A 20,095-nucleotide genomic window follows, 5' to 3' on the forward strand; every position below is an offset into this window, starting at 1 on the left:
CGAAATGATGATACTCCTTCGAAGGAAGGGAGTTTTAGTTATCCCTTACTTGGACGATCTCCTGATAAGGGCAAGATCCAGGGAACAGTTGGAAGTCGGGGTAGCACTATCTCAGATAGTGCTGCGCCAGCACGGTTGGATTCTCAATATTCCAAAATCACAGCTGATCCCGACGACACGACTTCTATTCCTAGGGATGATCCTGGACACAGTCCAGAAAAAGGTGTTTCTCCCGGAGGAGAAAGCCAGGGAGTTATCCGAACTAGTCAGAAATCTCCTAAAACCAGGCCAAGTCTCAGTGCATCAATGCACAAGGGTCCTGGGAAAGATGGTGGCTTCTTACGAAGCAATCCCATTCGGCAGATTCCACGCAAGAACCTTCCAGTGGGATCTGCTAGACAAATGGTCCGGGTCGCATCTTCAGATGCATCAGCGGATAATCTTGTCACCAAGGACAAGGGTGTCTCTCCTGTGGTGGTTGCAGAGTGCTCATCTTCTAGAGGGCCGCAGATTCGGCATTCAGGACTGGGTCCTGGTGACCACGGATGCCAGCCTGAGAGGCTGGGGAGCAGTCACACAGGGAAGAAATTTCCAGGGCTTGTGGTCAAGCCTGGAGACATTACTTCACATAAATATCCTGGAGCTAAGGGCCATCTACAATGCTCTAAGCCTAGCAAGACCTCTGCTTCAAGGTCAGCCGGTGCTGATCCAGTCAGACAACATCACGGCAGTCGCCCACGTAAACAGACAGGGCGGCACGAGAAGCAGGAGGGCAATGACAGAAGTTGCAAGGATTCTCCGCTGGGCGGAAAATCATGTGATAGCACTGTCAGCAGTGTTCATTCCGGGAGTGGACAACTGGGAAGCAGACTTCCTCAGCAGACACGACCTCCACCCGGGGGAGTGGGGACTTCACCCAGAAGTCTTCCACATGATTGTGAACCGTTGGGAAAAACCAAAGGTGGACATGATGGCGTCCCGCCTCAACAAAAAACTAGACAGGTATTGCGCCAGGTCAAGGGACCCTCAGGCAATAGCTGTGGACGCTCTGGTAACACCGTGGGTGTACCAGTCAGTGTATGTGTTCCCTCCTCTGCCTCTCATACCCAAGGTACTGAGAATCATAAGAAGGAGAGGAGTAAGGACTATACTCGTGGCTCCGGATTGGCCAAGAAGGACTTGGTACCCGGAACTTCAAGAGATGCTCACAGAGGACCCGTGGCCTCTACCTCTAAGAAAGGACCTGCTCCACCAGGGACCCTGTCTGTTCCAAGACTTACCGCGGCTGCGTTTGACGGCATGGTGGTTGAACGCCGGATCCTGAAGGAAAAAGGCATTCCGGATGAAGTCATCCCTACCCTGATCAAAGCCAGGAAGGATGTAACCGTACAGCATTATCACCGTATTTGGCGTAAATATGTTGCGTGGTGCGAGGCCAGGAAGGCCCCTACAGAGGAATTTCAACTGGGTCGTTTCCTGCATTTCCTGCAAACAGGACTATCTATGGGCCTAAAATTAGGGTCCATTAAGGTTCAAATTTCGGCCCTGTCGATTTTCTTCCAGAAAGAACTGGCTTCAGTTCCTGAAGTTCAGACGTTTGTCAATGTCAGGAATCGTCTTACCAGACTGGCATCCGTCCGCCGCTGCGGACTCCGTCCTGGCTCCCTGCGGTCACCTGTCACCTATGCCCCTGCCATGGGACATCATCTGGATCCTGGGGGCACTCCTGAACCAGCGGGCGTGTGCGCTCCGCATCCCCGCTAGGCCGCGGCGTGGGCGCCGCCATGACAGTCTCCAAACAGCTAGTATGCTGCGGCCAATCCGGTGCGTGGCCGCACCCACTTTCCTTTTCTCCATCCAATCCCTGCACACCATGGGGTATATAGGAGGCACAGTTTCACCTCACAGGCATCCTGGACTTTGTGTCATTCTGACAACCTGCATGAAAGGATCAGCTCCTGTCTCTCCTGAGTTCCTGCTAGAACTTATACTCCTGGTGATTCTGTTTACTCCCGTGGAACTTCAAGGCTCAGCAATACCAGCAACCTGCATTGGGCTTCACACTCATCACCACCTTGTGTGCTTCAGCCTGCGGTTGAAGACTAAACTCCAGGTGTGTTCATTTCCTCCACCTGTGACACAGCTTGCTGCTGCCAGTGCCCCATCACCTGCACTGTGAGTTGGTCTCCTGCTAATGCTTAGGTTTGCAATACTTATCATCTGTCTTAGTTCTCCGTTTTAAACCCTGCTCTGGTTCTCACACCAGAATCATTCCATTGACTTTCATTCCGTTGTTTATAATTCTGGATATGATTTCTCAATTCACCTATCACCCATTGCCATAGACTTTGTTATCATTTCAAGTATTGACTTTTTCATCTGCTATTATTTCTGCTGCATTTCTGTTATATTTATCTGCTGAATAAATACCATTGCGCTCATGCGCAAGAACGTGTTACAACCTCCTCGTCTCTTTCCTCCTACCTCCACTGACCCACTAGCGCCCCCTCCGGGGACACAGACCAAACACAATCTGACAGTAAGTCCAGGATCGATGGACTCGGATGGTGGACGGAGTGTGGGGTCAGAGGCCTTGCAAAATCTGGTCTCCCGTCTGGATGGTCAAGAGGTTGCGCAGCAGCAGATGTTTCACTTTCTACAAGGGATGTCCTCCCGATTGGATACACTGCAGCAGTCTCTGCCAAGTGTACTCTCACCTACTGTTACCCCAGCACCTGCCAGTGCTGTAAGTTCTTCTGTGTCGGCTGCATCAGCTCCAGTGTCACGTCTGCACCTGCCCGTGCCGAGCAAATATGATGGCAGTCCTAAATCATGTCGCGGGTTCCTAAACCAGTGCGAAATACAGTTTGAGTTATTGCCACATAACTTTCCTACACCAAGGTCCAAGGTTGCCTACATCATTTCCTTACTCTCTGGGTCTGCTCTGAATTGGGTGTCTCCCCTGTGGGAACGTGCTGATCCCCTGATCAGTAACTACTCTGACTTCGTGTCAACCTTTAGACGGATCTTTGACGAGCCCGGTCGTGCAACATCAGCTTCGGCAGACCTAATCCAAATTCGTCAAGGTAATCGAAGCATGGGACAATATGTCATCCAGTTCCAGACGTTGGCTGCAGAGGTCCAATGGAACAACCAAGCTCTGGTAGCAACCTTCTGGCACGGACTTTCGGATCGGATCAAGGACGAACTGGCAACCCGTGACATTCCTGTTCAACTGTCTGACTTGATCTCCCTGTGTATAAAGCTGGACTCTCGCATCCGCGAACGCAATAATGAACGCGCTCGGAGTGAGTCTCGCAGAGTAAGGTTCATACCTCCTGTACAGTTTCAGCCTCCCTCTTCTTCTGACGAGCCTATGCAGGTAAATAGGTCCCGCCTAACCCCTGAGGAACGGGCAAGAAGAATACGAGAGAGGCTCTGCCTATACTGTGCTGCTGCGGGTCATCAAATTAACTCCTGCACAATGCGTTCGGGAAACGCCAGGTCCTGACTTGTATGGAAGGAGTCAAGTTGGGATCATTCTGTCAAGCTCCTTCTCAACAGGATCTCATTCTTCCAGTGACGCTAGAAACTTCTGCTGGGCTCCAGTCTGCGTCAGCATTAGTGGACTGCGGTGCTGCAGGAAATTTTATCTCCCAAGCTGCGGTAAACAAATTCTGCTTGTCTACCTGTGAACTTTCTTGTCCTGTTTACATTACTGCTGTGGATGGTAGTAGAATCACCAAAGGGAACATTTCACATCAAACTACCCCAGTGGTTCTGGGAGTTGGATTTCTCCATTCAGAAATTATCAAGTTCCTGGTCATTCCTCAAGCCACCCAGGAGATTGTCTTGGGTATGCCTTGGCTCCAGCTACATAACCCACAGTTCGACTGGACAACGTTGCAGCTTACCTCATGGGGTTCACGCTGTCATCAATCCTGCTTAGCCCAAGTGTGTCCTCTTAAGTCCACCGAAGTGAAGTCACAGCCAAGTCTCCCAGCAGTCTATCAAGACTTCGCAGACGTCTTCTGCGAAAAAGCTGCTGATATCCTGCCGCCCCATAGGGAATGGGATTGTCCCATTGATCTCCTTCCTGGCAAGAAGCCACCCAGGGGGCGCACCTATCCTTTGTCTGTTCCTGAAACAGAGGCGATGAGTAACTACATTAAAGAGAATCTTCAGAAAGGATTCATCCGTCCGTCATCGTCACCCGCTGGCGCAGGTTTCTTCTTTGTCAAAAAGAAGGATGGAGGACTGCGTCCATGCATTGATTATCGGGGTCTCAACGACATTACTGTCAAGAATAGTTATCCCTTACCACTCATTACCGAACTGTTTGATAGAGTTAAGGGGGCTCGCATCTTCACCAAGTTAGATCTCCGCGGTGCCTATAACCTCATCAGAATCCGGAGTGGTGACGAGTGGAAGACAGCCTTCAACACTCGAGATGGCCATTATGAATACCTGGTAATGCCATTTGGGTTGAGTAATGCTCCAGCGGTATTCCAACACTTCGTGAACGAGATTTTTCGTGATGTCCTGTATAAGTACCTCGTTGTTTACTTAGATGATATTCTTATCTTTTCTCAAGACCTTCCATCTCATCGCCTACAAGTCTGTGAAGTTCTCCGACGTCTTCGTGAGAACCGTCTCTACGGGAAGTTATCCAAATGCACCTTCGAAGTTCCCTCTATACCCTTCCTGGGGTATATAATTTCCGGATCGGATCTTCAGATGGACCCGGCAAAATTGGAAGCCATTGCCAATTGGTCCATTCCAAACTCCCTCAAATCTATCCAGCGATTCCTGGGTTTTGCCAACTATTATAGAAAATTTATTCGAGGATTCTCCACTCTCATCGCTCCTATTACCAACCTGACTCGGAAAGGGGCAGATCATTCCAACTGGTCAGAAGAAGCCTTGGCAGCCTTCCGGAAGATCAAGCTAGCCTTTATGTCTGCTCCAGTGCTGTCACAGCCAGATGTCAACAGGCCGTTCGAGTTGGAGGTAGATGCCTCTAATGTTGGGGTTGGAGCTGTTCTCTCCCAGAAGGGATCTGATGGGAAAGTTCACCCTTGTGGATTCTATTCTCGCAAGTTTCTACCTGCAGAAGCTAACTACTCCGTGGGAGATCAAGAGTTATTGGCAATCAAACTGGCTCTCGAGGAATGGAGATATCTCCTAGAAGGGGCCAAACATCCGTTTAACATCTTCACGGATCATAAGAACCTGCTATACCTAAAAGCAGCTCAGTGCCTTAACCCCCGCCAGTCCAGGTGGGCTATGTTTTTCTCACGTTTTAATTTCAGGCTTCATTTCCGCCCAGGTTCACAGAATGTGAAAGCCGATGCATTATCCCGGTCCATGGAATCAGAAGAGGGAACATCTGACTCTGTGCCACATTCCATCCTGAGTCCCGTGGTTTTCGCTACCTCTCAAGTCTCTCCAGCTCCACCTCCGGGTAAGACTTTTGTTTCCCCAGAACTCCGTCCCAAGTTGCTAGCTTGGGCCCACCAATCCAAGTTTACTGGTCATCCTGGTGTCCTGAAGACATTCAAGTTCCTTTCTGCGTCATATTGGTGGCCAAGGATGAAAGTGGACATCCAGGATTTCGTGGCATCCTGTCCAAAATGTGTGCAGCACAAGACTCCTCGTCAGTCTCCAGCAGGTCAGTTACAACCCTTATCAGTCCCCAGTCGTCCTTGGTCTCATCTATCAATGGACTTTATCACTGATCTTCCACCTTCTCAGGGACATAACACTATTTGGGTTGTAGTGGACAGATTTTCCAAGATGGCTCATTTCGTTCCTCTCCAAGGTCTCCCTTCTGCCCCGAAACTAGCCCAGATCTTCCTACAGGAGATCTTCCGTTTACACGGGTTACCCTCCGAAATAATATCTGATCGGGGGGTACAGTTTGTTGCTAGGTTTTGGAGGGCCCTCTGTTCTGCCATGCAGATAAAATTGAAATTCTCGTCTTCATACCATCCTCAGACGAATGGGCAGACAGAGAGAGTCAATCAGGAACTTGAGACTTTTCTACGGCTATATGTGACATCCTCCCAGGATGATTGGTTTAATCTGCTCCCATGGGCCGAGTTTGCCCATAACTTTCGTTACCACACTGCTACAGACACGACACCCTTCTTTGCAGTCTATGGGCAACATCCCCGAGTACCTGAGTTTCAAGAACTTCCTCACGTAGATGTTCCTGCTGCCACTACTGCTTTGACCCAGTTTTCCTCCATTTGGAAAAGAATCCACGTTTCCCTCAAAAAAGCCTCCAGTCGTTACAAGGTCTATGCCGACCGTAAGAGACGTGCGGTTCCCCATTTGAAACCGGGGGACAGGGTTTGGTTATCAACCCGCAACCTTCGTCTCAGGGTTCCATCCATGAAGTTCGCACCACGCTTCATTGGTCCTTACCCTATTGAGAGTGTCATCAACCCAGTGGCTTACAAGTTAAAGTTACCACCTACACTTCGTATTCCTAATGCCTTTCACATCTCTCTCCTCAGACCTCTAGTCCTAAACCGCTTCCAGAATACTCTTCCAGCAGGTCCCAAGGTTCGAACTCAGCGGGGCGTGGAATTTGAGATCAGCAAGATTCTGGACTCTCGTTGCCGGTATGGACGTCTCCAGTACCTGGTCGATTGGTTCGGTTATGGCCCAGAGGAGAGAAGCTGGGTGAATTCATCTGATGTCCATGCTCCTAGGTTGGTCCGTGTTTTCCACAGTACTTATCCCTCCAAACCACGTGGGTGTTCGGTGTCCACCCCTAAAGGAGGGGGTACTGTCAGGAATCGTCTTACCAGACTGGCATCCGTCCGCCGCTGCGGACTCCGTCCTGGCTCCCTGCGGTCACCTGTCACCTATGCCCCTGCCATGGGACATCATCTGGATCCTGGGGGCACTCCTGAACCAGCGGGCGTGTGCGCTCCGCATCCCCGCTAGGCCGCGGCGTGGGCGCCGCCATGACAGTCTCCAAACAGCTAGTATGCTGCGGCCAATCCGGTGCGTGGCCGCACCCACTTTCCTTTTCTCCATCCAATCCCTGCACACCATGGGGTATATAGGAGGCACAGTTTCACCTCACAGGCATCCTGGACTTTGTGTCATTCTGACAACCTGCATGAAAGGATCAGCTCCTGTCTCTCCTGAGTTCCTGCTAGAACTTATACTCCTGGTGATTCTGTTTACTCCCGTGGAACTTCAAGGCTCAGCAATACCAGCAACCTGCATTGGGCTTCACACTCATCACCACCTTGTGTGCTTCAGCCTGCGGTTGAAGACTAAACTCCAGGTGTGTTCATTTCCTCCACCTGTGACACAGCTTGCTGCTGCCAGTGCCCCATCACCTGCACTGTGAGTTGGTCTCCTGCTAATGCTTAGGTTTGCAATACTTATCATCTGTCTTAGTTCTCCGTTTTAAACCCTGCTCTGGTTCTCACACCAGAATCATTCCATTGACTTTCATTCCGTTGTTTATAATTCTGGATATGATTTCTCAATTCACCTATCACCCATTGCCATAGACTTTGTTATCATTTCAAGTATTGACTTTTTCATCTGCTATTATTTCTGCTGCATTTCTGTTATATTTATCTGCTGAATAAATACCATTGCGCTCATGCGCAAGAACGTGTTACAACCTCCTCGTCTCTTTCCTCCTACCTCCACTGACCCACTAGCGCCCCCTCCGGGGACACAGACCAAACACAATCTGACAGTCAAGGGGGTACTGCATATACAGCCTCCTTTTGTGCCTCCAGTGGCACCTTGGGATCTCAATGTAGTTTTGGGGTTCCTAAAATCACATTGGTTTGAACCACTCTCCACTGTAGACTTAAAATATCTCACTTGGAAAGTGGTAATGCTGTTAGCCCTGGCTTCAGCCAGGCGTGTCTCAGAATTGGCGGCTTTATCCTATAAAAGCCCTTACCTAATTTTTCATACGGACAGGGCAGAATTGAGGACTCGTCCTCAATTTCTCCCTAAGGTGGTTTCAGCGTTTCACTTGAACCAGCCTATTGTGGTACCTGCGGCTACTAGGGACTTGGAGGACTCCAAGTTGCTGGACGTAGTCAGGGCCCTGAAAATATATGTTTCCAGGACGGCTGGAGTCAGGAAATCTGACTCGCTGTTTATCCTGTATGCACCCAACAAGCTGGGTGCTCCTGCTTCTAAGCAAACTATTGCTCGTTGGATTTGTAGTACAATTCAGCTTGCACATTCTGTGGCAGGCCTGCCACAGCCAAAATCTGTAAAAGCCCATTCCACAAGGAAGGTGGGCTCATCTTGGGCGGCTGCCCGAGGGGTCTCGGCTTTACAACTTTGCCGAGCAGCTACTTGGTCAGGGGCAAACACGTTTGCTAAATTCTACAAATTTGATACCCTGGCTGAGGAGGACCTTGAGTTCTCTCATTCGGTGCTGCAGAGTCATCCGCACTCTCCCGCCCGTTTGGGAGCTTTGGTATAATCCCCATGGTCCTTACGGAGTTCCCAGCATCCACTAGGACGTCAGAGAAAATAAGAATTTACTTACCGATAATTCTATTTCTCGTAGTCCGTAGTGGATGCTGGGCGCCCATCCCAAGTGCGGATTGTCTGCAATACTTGTACATAGTTATTGTTACTAAAATCGGGTTATTATTGTTGTGAGCCATCTTTTCAGAGGCTCCTCTGTTATCATGCTGTTAACTGGGTTCAGATCACAGGTTGCACGGTGTGATTGGTGTGGCTGGTATGAGTCTTACCCGGGATTCAAAATCCTTCCTTATTGTGTACGCTCGTCCGGGCACAGTATCCTAACTGAGGCTTGGAGGAGGGTCATAGGGGGAGGAGCCAGTGCACACCAGGTAGTCCTAAAGCTTTTACTTTTGTGCCCAGTCTCCTGCGGAGCCGCTATTCCCCATGGTCCTTACGGAGTTCCCAGCATCCACTACGGACTACGAGAAATAGAATTATCGGTAAGTAAATTCTTATTTTTTTTCTTTCCAGCCTACTACCCCTCCTACAATTCCTCCAAAGGGAGGAATCCCGACAGCCATCATACGGACAACTTTTTTCCCTCTTGGGGTGTCCACGACACCCCTGGAGGGAGAATAGTGTGCCATTGTGCCCGCAGCGTGGTGTGCGCAGCGAGCCCGCAAGGGACTCTTTTGCACTCACCCCACTGCCTGCATACCAGCTCCGGGATCCCAAGCGCCGGCATAACATAATACACCCCTCCAAAGTAATAGATTGATTTTAGTAAAATGAATTGCTGTGGTTCCAGCCTTCCTTATAGATAAATAAAGAAGGTGGAAATGAATAAAACTGGACTTTTAAAAAGTTCCTGCTAGTCTTATTTTTTTCCACAAAGAGATTGATCTTAGTTAGTCTGTTGAAACTTCCTATATTTGAATTTATTTTTACTTAATGGCTGCTTTATTCCTCACCAGGAGAGCAAGGGTTAAGCATTCTAAACTAAAAACTACAACTTCCACGATGCTTTGCGCGAGACGTAGCACTAACTACGCCATGCTTGTCCTTCTCTTCAACCTAACCCGACAGCTGATACAGCCAACCTCTTTATTGGTTAGTGGGTCGATCGCTCTTGCAATGGAACTCTATTATTGGTGCACAGGTCGCTTCCTCTCCCTCCTCTAGCTGCAAAGGAGCAGTAGCAAGAAGTTAGTACGACCAGGTGTATTCCCGAACTAGTGTGTGCGCAAACTGCGTTACGCATCCCCTACATTGGATGATATGGGTACGGTGACTACGTAGTTGGTGAGTGCCCGTTTGAGAGACAGCCGGAGAGGTAAACACGGGTAACTGGGCTGTCAAGGGCCTGTTGGTATGTGTAGGCGGATAATGCACCCGGAAACTCTGCGCACAACATAGCAATGGTCCAATGTGAATATATCCGTAATCATTTACACAGGCCGTTTATTATACAGAGTAATGGATCTTTGTAATAGGCAAGTCAGATGTATGTTGGAGTGTGGTGTATGTGTATATCGCTTCATGTACTTACGTACACTCTCACGTACCGCTGATGTGAAGGTATTTTATATTAGACTACAGTAGTTGCATACATGGGGATCGTAGATAAAAGTTCCTGGTACGACATCTGACAGGGGCCCACATAGCACTTGCATTATAGCACTGTATGTATGCAGTAAAACTATGTATTGCATTTTTTGTGGCTTATCACACCTTCTGTGTTATGTATTGTTAAAGTTCTTTCACTATCACAGTGGTAGGGGCCTTTATTGCTGCCTCCTGCTTTTGCATTATTATTTCCACTGACTATAATTGACTGTGTGATGTTTCCATCTTACAGGTGTCTAATTATCAAGAGCAGTGGCAATGGTGCAGAATGTTAGAGGCGCCCTGAGCTCCATGTCTTAACACCAACATGGACAGAGGCAACATTGCTCAGGACATCATTCACAGACAGATCAGGGTATGTGGCCACTGTTTACTCATAACCATAAATGACGTGCAGAAAATATGTCCTGATGCAGGATTACCATACTATGGGGCAGATTTATTAAGCCTGGTGAAGTGATAACACACTAGCCAGTCAGCTCCTAAATGTCATTTTTCAAACTCACCCTGTAACATGGAAGTTAGGAGCTGACTGGCTGGTGCGTTATTATCTTCCACTTTATCACTTCACCAGGCTTAATAAATTTGCCCCTATGGGGTATATTCAATAAAAGTCGGGTCCATTCCGTGTCCTGCTGCTGTCAGCGCTGCGGGTGCGCTGACAGCAGCGGCAGAGGGAGCTGTCAGCGGCGCCAGGGGTAGAGGGGAGCGGTCAGCGGCGCCGGAGCTGAGGGGGAAGCGGGATGCGGCGCCGGAGGTGAGGTGAAGTGTGCGGCGCCGGGGGATGTGTGTGTGTGTGGAGCGGAGGAGACGGAGCGGACAGAGGAGGAGACTGGGGAGCAGCAGCTGCAGCAGTGGAGGCTCACGGCAGCATCCACCCGGCTCCAGCAAGCGGGACGTCGCTTGCTGGAGCCGGGTGGACGCTGCCGCTGGGTCCCTGCTCTCCCCCGTCTCCTTCTCTCAGATCACATATCTCAATCCCACTTTTTTTAAAGTCTGATTGAGATTGTCGGAAACGGGGCTAAAACCTGTCGGGTTTGGCCCAGTTTCCCTCAATGTATGCTGATCGGCGGCTGAAGCCGCCGATCAGCGTGCATTCCGACAAGTCAGGTTTCCCGACTTGTCGGAAAAAATAGGGCCGTAATGAATAGGTCGGAACCCCTTCCGACCTAAAACTGTCGGAAGCTGCCGTCTTTCCGACAAGACGGCAGCTTCCGACAGTTATTGAATATCCCCCTATATCTTTAAACTGGGACACTCATGAATTACACAGGATCTGTGGCTGGCTTAATTTTTACCTGGTTTTAATCAGTCATAAAACCTGTACAATTCTTGAGTGTCCCGGTTTAAAGGGATAGTATGATAAGCCGGGTGGTATTCAGTATGGCGGCTGTTGGGATCCCGGCGCTCAGTATACCGGCGCTGGAATCCTGACACCCGGCATACCGACAACTATTCTCCCTCTTGGGGGTACACGACCCCCATGGAGGAATAATAAATAGCGTGGCGTGCTTAGTGCGCCACCGTGCCCGCAAAAGGCTAATTTTTCGCTCCCCCAGCTGTCGGTTTGCCGGAGGTCGGGATCCCGGTGCCAGTATGCTGGCTGCCCGGCATACTGTACTACACCCGGTAAGCCTACCTGATGGGAAATGGCTCGTGTATTTATAACTTTTCTGCAAATTGCTACGCGACAATGGAAAATAAACAAAATTAGTTGAACATTGGATAATTAGGAAAACCTAATAACAGTGTATTTTGTGAAACTTTAAACTCCAAGGAACATATTTATTAATTGCAGCCAGCCCCCGATATTAAAAATTCTGTGTTCGCCCAAATTAGTAGTTCCCAAACTTTTGTCCTCAAGGATTCCCAGCAGATCACGTTTTCCAGGTCTACTCACAGAAACACAAGTGAAACAGTGGGAGACTTGAATTTACCTGATGTAAATTGGGAGGGGTCTTTTGCAAGTTCAGCTACAAGTGGCACATTTCTACATTCCCTACAGGGAGCATCTCTCGAGCAATTGGTGAGGGAGCCCCCTCGCAACGACTCAGTATTAGATTTAATTCTTACAAATGGTGACAGGATATCTGACATATATGTGGGTGAGCACCTGGGATCCAGTGATCATCAAGCAGTATGGTTTAGTATAAAGACAGGATCCATCTCCTGTCACATAAAAACAAAGGTGTTGGATTTTAGAAATGCTGCCTTGGCAAAAATGGGGAGATGTTTAAGTCAGTGGCATCAGAAGGTGGGTGCGAGGGGTGCGGGCCACACCAGGGTGTCACCCGCCGAGGGGTGAAACCAAAATGCCGGCTCCTGCTCAGTGACAGGAGCCTGGTGCTGCACTGTAATATTAAGTGCAGCAACCCAGCTCCTGTCACCATGTTGAAGCCGGCACTGAAGAAATTCCAGTCACTGGGACCAGACCGTATCTCCCGGACCTCCGATCTGTCAAATACGGGGGTAGGGATGCGAAGTCACGCCCCGTCACATAAAGCCACGCCCCATCCCGCAAAGCCAAGCCCATTTCTCTAACGTCCTAGTGGATGCTGGGGACTCCGTAAGGACCATGGGGAATAGACGGGCTCCGCAGGAGACTGGGCACTCTAAAGAAAGATTTAGTACTACCTGGAGTGCACTGGCTCCTCCCTCTATGCCCCGCCTCCAGACCTCAGTTAGAATCTGTGCCCGGCCAGAGCTGGGTGCTTTTAGTGAGCTCTCCTGAGCTTGCTAATAAGAAAGTATTTTAGTTAGGTTTTTTTATTTTCAGAGAGCTTCTGCTGGCAACAGACTCTCTGCTACGTGAGACTGAGGGGAGAGAAGCAAACCTACTAACTGCGGCTAGGTTGCGCTTCTTAGGCTACTGGACACCATTAGCTCCAGAGGGATCGAACACAGGACCTGACCTTGTCGTCCGTTCCCGGAGCCGCGCCGCCGTCCCCCTCGCAGAGCCAGAAGTCAGAAGCCGGCAGAAGCAAGAAGACATCGAAATCGGCGGCAGAAGACTCCTGTCTTCACATGAGGTAGCGCACAGCACTGCAGCTGTGCGCCATTGCGCCCACACTACCCAAACACTCCGGTCACTGCAGGGTGCAGGGGGGGGCGCCCTGGGCAGCAATTAGGATACCTCTTGGCAAAAAGACACATATATACAGCTGGGCACTGTATATATGTACGAGCCCCCGCCATTTTATTACACAGACCCGGGACTGAAGCCCGCCGCTGAAGGGGCGGGGCCTTCTTCCTCAGCACTAACCAGCGCCATTTTCTCTTCACAGCTCTGCTGAGAGGAAGCTCCCCAGGCTCTCCCCTGCAGTATCAAGGTAGAAAAAGGGTAAAAAGAGAGGGGGGGCACATAAATTTAGGCGCAAAATTATCATAAACAGCAGCTACTGGGTAAACACTAAGTGACTGTGTAATCCCTGGGTTATATAGCGCTGGGGTGTGTGCTGGCATACTCTCTCTCTCTCTCTCCCCAAAAGGCCTTGTGGGGTCCTGTCCTCAATTAGAGCATTCCCTGTGTGTGTGCGGTGTGTCGGTACGTTTGTGTCGACATGTTTGACGAGGACGGTTACGTGGAGGCAGAACAAGTGCAAGTGACTGTGGTGTCACCTGATTGGATGGATATGTGGAAGGTGTTAAATGATAACGTAAGCTCCTTGCATAAAAGGTTGGATAATCAGTCAGGGTCTCAACCCGTGTCTGATTCTGCAGCTCAGAGGCCATCAGGGTCTCAAAAGCGCCCACTATCCCAGTTGGTTGACACAGATGTCGACACGGATTCTGACTCCAGTGTCGATGACGATGAGGCAAAGTTGAAGCCTAAAATGACTAAAGCCATCCAATACATGATTATAGCAATGAAGGATGTATTGCACATACCGGAGGAAAACCCTGTCCCTGACAAAAGGGTATATATGTATGGGGAGAAAAAGCAAGAGGTGACTTTTCCCCCTTCACATGAGTTAAATGAATTATGTGAAAAAGCATGGGATTCCCCCGATAAGAAAGTGCTGATTTCCAAAAGGTTACTTATGGCGTACCCTTTCCCGCCAACGGACAGGATGCGCTGGGAATCCTCCCCTAGGGTAGATAAAGCTCTGACACGCTTATCTAAAAAGGTGGCCCTGCCGTCACAGGATACGGCCGCCCTAAAGGATCCTGCAGATAGGAAGCAGGAAAGTATCCTGAAGTCTGTTTATGCACACTCAGGTACTATACTGAGGCCGGCTATTGCGTCGGCCTGGATGTGTAGTGCTGTAGCAGCATGGACGGATAATCTGTCTGAGGAAATGGATATCTTAGACAAGGATACCATTTTACTGACCCTGGGGCATATAAAAGACGCTGTCCTATATATGAGGGATGCCCAGAGGGACATTTGCCTACTGGGCTCTAGAATAAATGCAATGTCAATTTCTCTGACGTCCTAGTGGATGCTGGGAACTCCGTAAGGACCATGGGGAATAGCGGCTCCGCAGGAGACTGGGCACAAAAGTAAAAGCTTTAGGACTACCTGGTGTGCACTGGCTCCTCCCCCTATGACCCTCCTCCAAGCCTTAGTTAGATTTTTGTGCCCGGCCGAGAAGGGTGCACACTAGGGGCTCTCCTGAGCTTCTTAGTGAAAGTTTTAGTTTTAGGTTTGTTATTTTCAGTGAGACCTGCTGGCAACAGGCTCACTGCATCGAGGGACTAAGGGGAGAAGAAGCGAACTCACCTGAAGTGCAGAGTGGATTGGGCTTCTTAGGCTACTGGACACCATTAGCTCCAGAGGGACCGAACAAAGGCCCAGCCTCGGAGCTCGGTCCCAGAGCCGCGCCGCCGGCCCCCTTACAGAGCCAGAAGCAAGAAGAGGTCCGGAAAAATCGGCGGCAGAAGACATCAGTCTTCAACAAGGTAGCGCACAGCACTGCAGCTGTGCGCCATTGTTACTCAGGCACACTTCACACTCCGGTCACTGAGGGTGCAGGGCGCTAGGGGGGGGCGCCCTGAGCAGCAATGTAAAACACCTTGGCTGGCATAAATACGCCACATATAACCCCCAGGGCTATATGGATGTATTTTAACCCCTGCCAGAACTTACAAAAAAGCGGGAGAAAAGGCCGCCGAGAAGGGGGCGGAGCCTATCTCCTCAGCACACAGGCGCCATTTTCCATCACAGCTCCGCTGGAAGGACATCTCCCTGACTCTCCCCTGCAGTCCTGCACTACAGAAAAGGGTAAAAAAGAGAGGGGGGGCACTAATTTGGCGCAGTTTTGATACTAACAGCAGCTATAAAGGGAAAAGCACATTTTATAGTGGTATTCCTGTTTATATATAGCGCTCTGGTGTGTGCTGGCATACTCTCCCTCTGTCTCCCCAAAGGGCTAGTGGGGTCCTGTCCTCTATCAGAGCATTCCCTGTGTGTGTGCGGTGTGTCGGTACGATTGTGTCGACATGTTTGAGGAGGAAAATGAGATGGAGGCGGAGCAATTGCCTATTATACAGTTGTCACCCCCTGGGGAGTCGACACCTGAGTGGATGAGCTTATGGACGGAATTGCGTGACAGTGTCAGCTCGTTACGACAGACAGTTGACGACATGAGACAGCCGGCTACTCAGCTTGTGCCTGTCCAAGGGTCTCAAACGCCATCAGGGGCTTTAAAACGCCCGTTACCTCAAATGGCAGACACAGACACGAATACTGACTCCAGTGTCGACGATGATGAGACAAACGTGACTTCCACTAGGGCCACACGTTACATGATTGAAGCAATTAAAAATGTATTGCATATATCTGATAATACAAGTACCACTAAAAAGGGTATTATGTTTGGTGAGAAAAAACTGCCTGTAGTTTTTCCTGTATCCGAGGAATTAAATGAAGTGTGTGATGAGGCGTGGGTTTCCCCCGATAAAAAACTGATAATTCCTAAAAGGTTATTGGCATCGTACCCTTTCCCGCCAGAGGATAGGGCACGTTGGGAAACACCCCCTAGGGTGGATAAAGCACTCACACGTTTGTCAAAACAGGTAGCACTACCCTCTCCTGATACGGCCGCCCTAAAGGAACCTGCCGATAGAAAGCTGGAGAATATCCTAAAATGTATATACTCTCACACGGGTGTTATACTGCGACCAGCAATCGCCTCAGCCTGGATGTGCAGTGCGGGCCTGGCGTGGTCGGATTCCCTGACTGAAAATATTGATACCCTAGATAGGGACAGTATATTACTGACTATAGAGCATTTGAAGGATGCATTTCTATATATGCGTGATGCACAGAGGGATATTTGCCGACTGGCATCAAGAGTTAGCGCGCTGTCCATTTCTGCTAGAAGAGGTTTATGGACGCGGCAGTGGTCAGGTGATGCGGATTCTAAAAGGCACATGGAAGTATTGCCTTATAAGGGAGAGGAGTTATTTGGGGTAGGTCTATCAGACCTGGTAGCCACGGCAACTGCTGGAAAATCCACATTTTTACCCCAGGTAGCTTCTCAACCTAAGAAGACGCCGTATTATCGGGCGCAGTCCTTTCGGCCCCATAAGGGCAAGCGGGCAAAAGGCGCCTCATTTATGCCCCGTGGCAGAGGGGAGAGGAAAAAGGCTGCAACGAACAGCCAGTTCCCAGGAACAAAAGCCCTCCCCCGCCTCCGCAAAGTCCTCAGCATGACGCTGGGGCTTTACAAGCAGACACGGTGGGGGCCCGTCTCAAGAAGTTCAGTGCGCAGTGGGCTCACTCGCAAGTGGACCCCTGGATCCTTCAAGTGGTATCTCAGGGGTACAAATTGGAATTCGAGACGTCTCCCCCTCGCCGTTTTCTAAAGTCTGCTTTACCGACGTCTCCCTCAGACAGGGAGGCAGTAATGGAAGCCATTCACAAGCTGTATTCCCAGCAGGTGATAATCTAGGTACCCCTCCTACAACAGGGAAAGGGGTACTATTCCACACTATTTGTGGTACCGAAGCCGGACGGCTCGGTGAGACCAATTTTAAACCTAAAATCCTTGAACACTTACATACAAAGGTTCAAATTCAAGATGGAGTCACTCAGAGCAGTGATTGCAAACCTGGAAGACGGGGACTATATGGTGTCTCTGGACATCAAGGATGCTTACCTCCATGTCCCAATTTACCCTTCTCACCAAGGGTACCTCAGGTTTGTGGTACAGAACTGTCACTATCCGTTTCAGACGCTGCCGTTTGGATTGTCCACGGCACCCCGGGTCTTTACCAAGGTAATGGCCGAAATGATGATACTCCTTCGAAGGAAGGGAGTTTTAGTTATCCCTTACTTGGACGATCTCCTGATAAGGGCAAGATCCAGGGAACAGTTGGAAGTCGGGGTAGCACTATCTCAGATAGTGCTGCGCCAGCACGGTTGGATTCTCAATATTCCAAAATCTCAGCTGATCCCGACTACCCGACTCCTATTCCTAGGGATGATCCTAGACACAGTCCAGAAAAAGGTGTTTCTCCCGGAGGAGAAAGCCAGGGAGTTATCCGAACTAGTCAGAAATCTCCTAAAACCAGGCCAAGTCTCAGTGCATCAATGCACAAGGGTCCTGGGAAAGATGGTGGCTTCTTACGAAGCAATCCCATTCGGCAGATTCCACGCAAGAACCTTCCAGTGGGATCTGCTAGACAAATGGTCCGGGTCGCATCTTCAGATGCATCAGCGGATAATCTTGTCACCAAGGACAAGGGTGTCTCTCCTGTGGTGGTTGCAGAGTGCTCATCTTCTAGAGGGCCGCAGATTCGGCATTCAGGACTGGGTCCTGGTGACCACGGATGCCAGCCTGAGAGGCTGGGGAGCAGTCACACAGGGACGAAATTTCCAGGGCTTGTGGTCAAGCCCGGAGACATCACTCCACATAAATATCCTGGAGCTAAGGGCCATCTACAATGCTCTAAGCCTAGCAAGACCTCTGCTTCAAGGTCAGCCGGTGCTGATCCAGTCAGACAACATCACGGCAGTCGCCCACGTAAACAGACAGGGCGGCACAAGAAGCAGGAGGGCAATGACAGAAGTTGCAAGGATTCTTCGCTGGGCGGAAAATCATGTGATAGCACTGTCAGCAGTGTTCATTCCGGGAGTGGACAACTGGGAAGCAGACTTCCTCAGCAGACACGACCTCCATCCGGGGAGTGGGGACTTCACCCAGAAGTCTTCCACATGATTGTGAACCGTTGGGAAAAACCAAAGGTGGACTTGATGGCGTCCCGCCTCAACAAAAAACTGGACAGGTATTGCGCCAGGTCAAGGGACCCTCAGGCAATAGCTGTGGACGCTCTGGTAACACCGTGGGTGTACCAGTCAGTGTATGTGTTCCCTCCTCTGCCTCTCATACCCAAGGTACTGAGGATCATAAGAAGGATAGGAGTAAGGACTATACTCGTGGCTCCGGATTGGCCAAGAAGGACTTGGTACCCGGAACTTCAAGAGATGCTCACAGAGGACCCGTGGCCTCTACCTCTAAGAAAGGACCTGCTTCAGCAGGGACCCTGTCTGTTCCAAGACTTACCGCGGCTGCGTTTGACGGCATGGCGGTTGAACGCCGGATCCTGAAAGAAAAAGGCATTCCTGATGAAGTCATCCCTACCCTGATCAAAGCCAGGAAGGATGTGACCGTGCAACATTATCACTGGATTTGGCGTAAATATGTTGCGTGGTGCGAGGCCAGGAAGGCCCCTACAGAGGAATTTCAACTGTGTCGTTTCCTACATTTCCTGCAAACAGGACTGTCTATGGGCCTAAAATTAGGGTCCATTAAGGTTAAAATTTCGGCCCTGTCGATTTTCTTCCAGAAAGAACTGGCTTCAGTTCCTGAAGTTCAGACGTTTGTCAAGGGGGTACTGCATATACAGCCTCCTTTTGTGCCTCCAGTGGCACCTTGGGATCTCAATGTAGTTTTGGGGTTCCTAAAATCACATTGGTTTGAACCACTCTCCACTGTGGACTTAAAATATCTCACTTGGAAAGTGGTAATGTTGTTAGCCCTGGCTTCAGCCAGGCGTGTCTCAGAATTGGCGGCTTTATCCTATAAAAGCCCTTACCTAATTTTTCATACGGACAGGGCAGAATTGAGGACTCGTCCTCAATTTCTCCCTAAGGTGGTTTCAGCATTTCACTTGAACCAGCCTATTGTGGTGCCTGCGGCTACTAGGGACTTGGAGGACTCCAAGTTGCTGGACGTAGTCAGGGCCCTGAAAATATATGTTTCCAGGACGGCTGGAGTCAGGAAATCTGACTCGCTGTTTATCCTGTATGCACCCAATAAGCTGGGTGCTCCTGCTTCTAAGCAGACTATTGCTCGTTGGATTTGTAGTACAATTCAGCTTGCACATTCTGTGGCAGGCCTGCCACAGCCTAAATCTGTAAAAGCCCATTCCACAAGGAAGGTGGGCTCATCTTGGGCGGCTGCCCGAGGGGTCTCGGCTTTGCAACTTTGCTGAGCAGCTACTTGGTCAGGGGCAAACACGTTTGCTAAATTCTACAAATTTGATACCCTGGCTGAGGAGGACCTGGAGTTCTCTCATTCGGTGCTGCAGAGTCATCCGCACTCTCCCGCCCGTTTGGGAGCTTTGGTATAATCCCCATGGTCCTTACGGAGTTCCCAGCATCCACTAGGACGTCAGAGAAAATAAGAATTTACTTACCGATAATTCTATTTCTCATAGTCCGTAGTGGATGCTGGGCGCCCATCCCAAGTGCGGAATGTCTGCAATACTTGTACATAGTTATTGTTACAAAAATCGGGTTATTATTGTTGTGAGCCATCTTTTCAGAGGCTCCTCTGTTATCATGCTGTTAACTGGGTTCAGATCACAGGTTGTACGGTGTGATTGGTGTGGCTGGTATGAGTCTTACCCGGGATTCAAAATCCTTCCTTATTGTGTACGCTCGTCCGGGCACAGTATCCTAACTGAGGCTTGGAGGAAGGTCATAGGGGGAGGAGCCAGTGCACACCAGGTAGTCCTAAAGCTTTTACTTTTGTGCCCAGTCTCCTGC

The 20,095-nt window shown here is 49.9% G+C and overlaps 1 protein-coding gene across 5 annotated transcripts in view; it reads left to right on the top strand.

The window, feature by feature from the left end:
• Positions 1-9,624: 9,624 nt before the first annotated feature.
• Positions 9,625-20,095, top strand: part of WDTC1 (WD and tetratricopeptide repeats 1) — a 248,911-nt gene continuing 238,440 nt past the window's right edge. Inside the window, exons 1-2 of one of the 5 annotated variants that reach the window (XM_063954696.1) lie at positions 9,625-9,805; positions 10,331-10,453. In XM_063954696.1, the coding sequence (XP_063810766.1) occupies positions 10,406-10,453 (48 nt within the window). In that variant the 5' untranslated portion in view covers positions 9,625-9,805; positions 10,331-10,405. The other 4 variants (XM_063954697.1, XM_063954698.1, XM_063954695.1 and 1 more) reach the window with 4 other exon arrangements.

This window comes from Pseudophryne corroboree, chromosome 2, assembly GCF_028390025.1.
Source record: "Pseudophryne corroboree isolate aPseCor3 chromosome 2, aPseCor3.hap2, whole genome shotgun sequence".
Lineage (NCBI taxonomy): Eukaryota > Metazoa > Chordata > Amphibia > Anura > Myobatrachidae > Pseudophryne > Pseudophryne corroboree.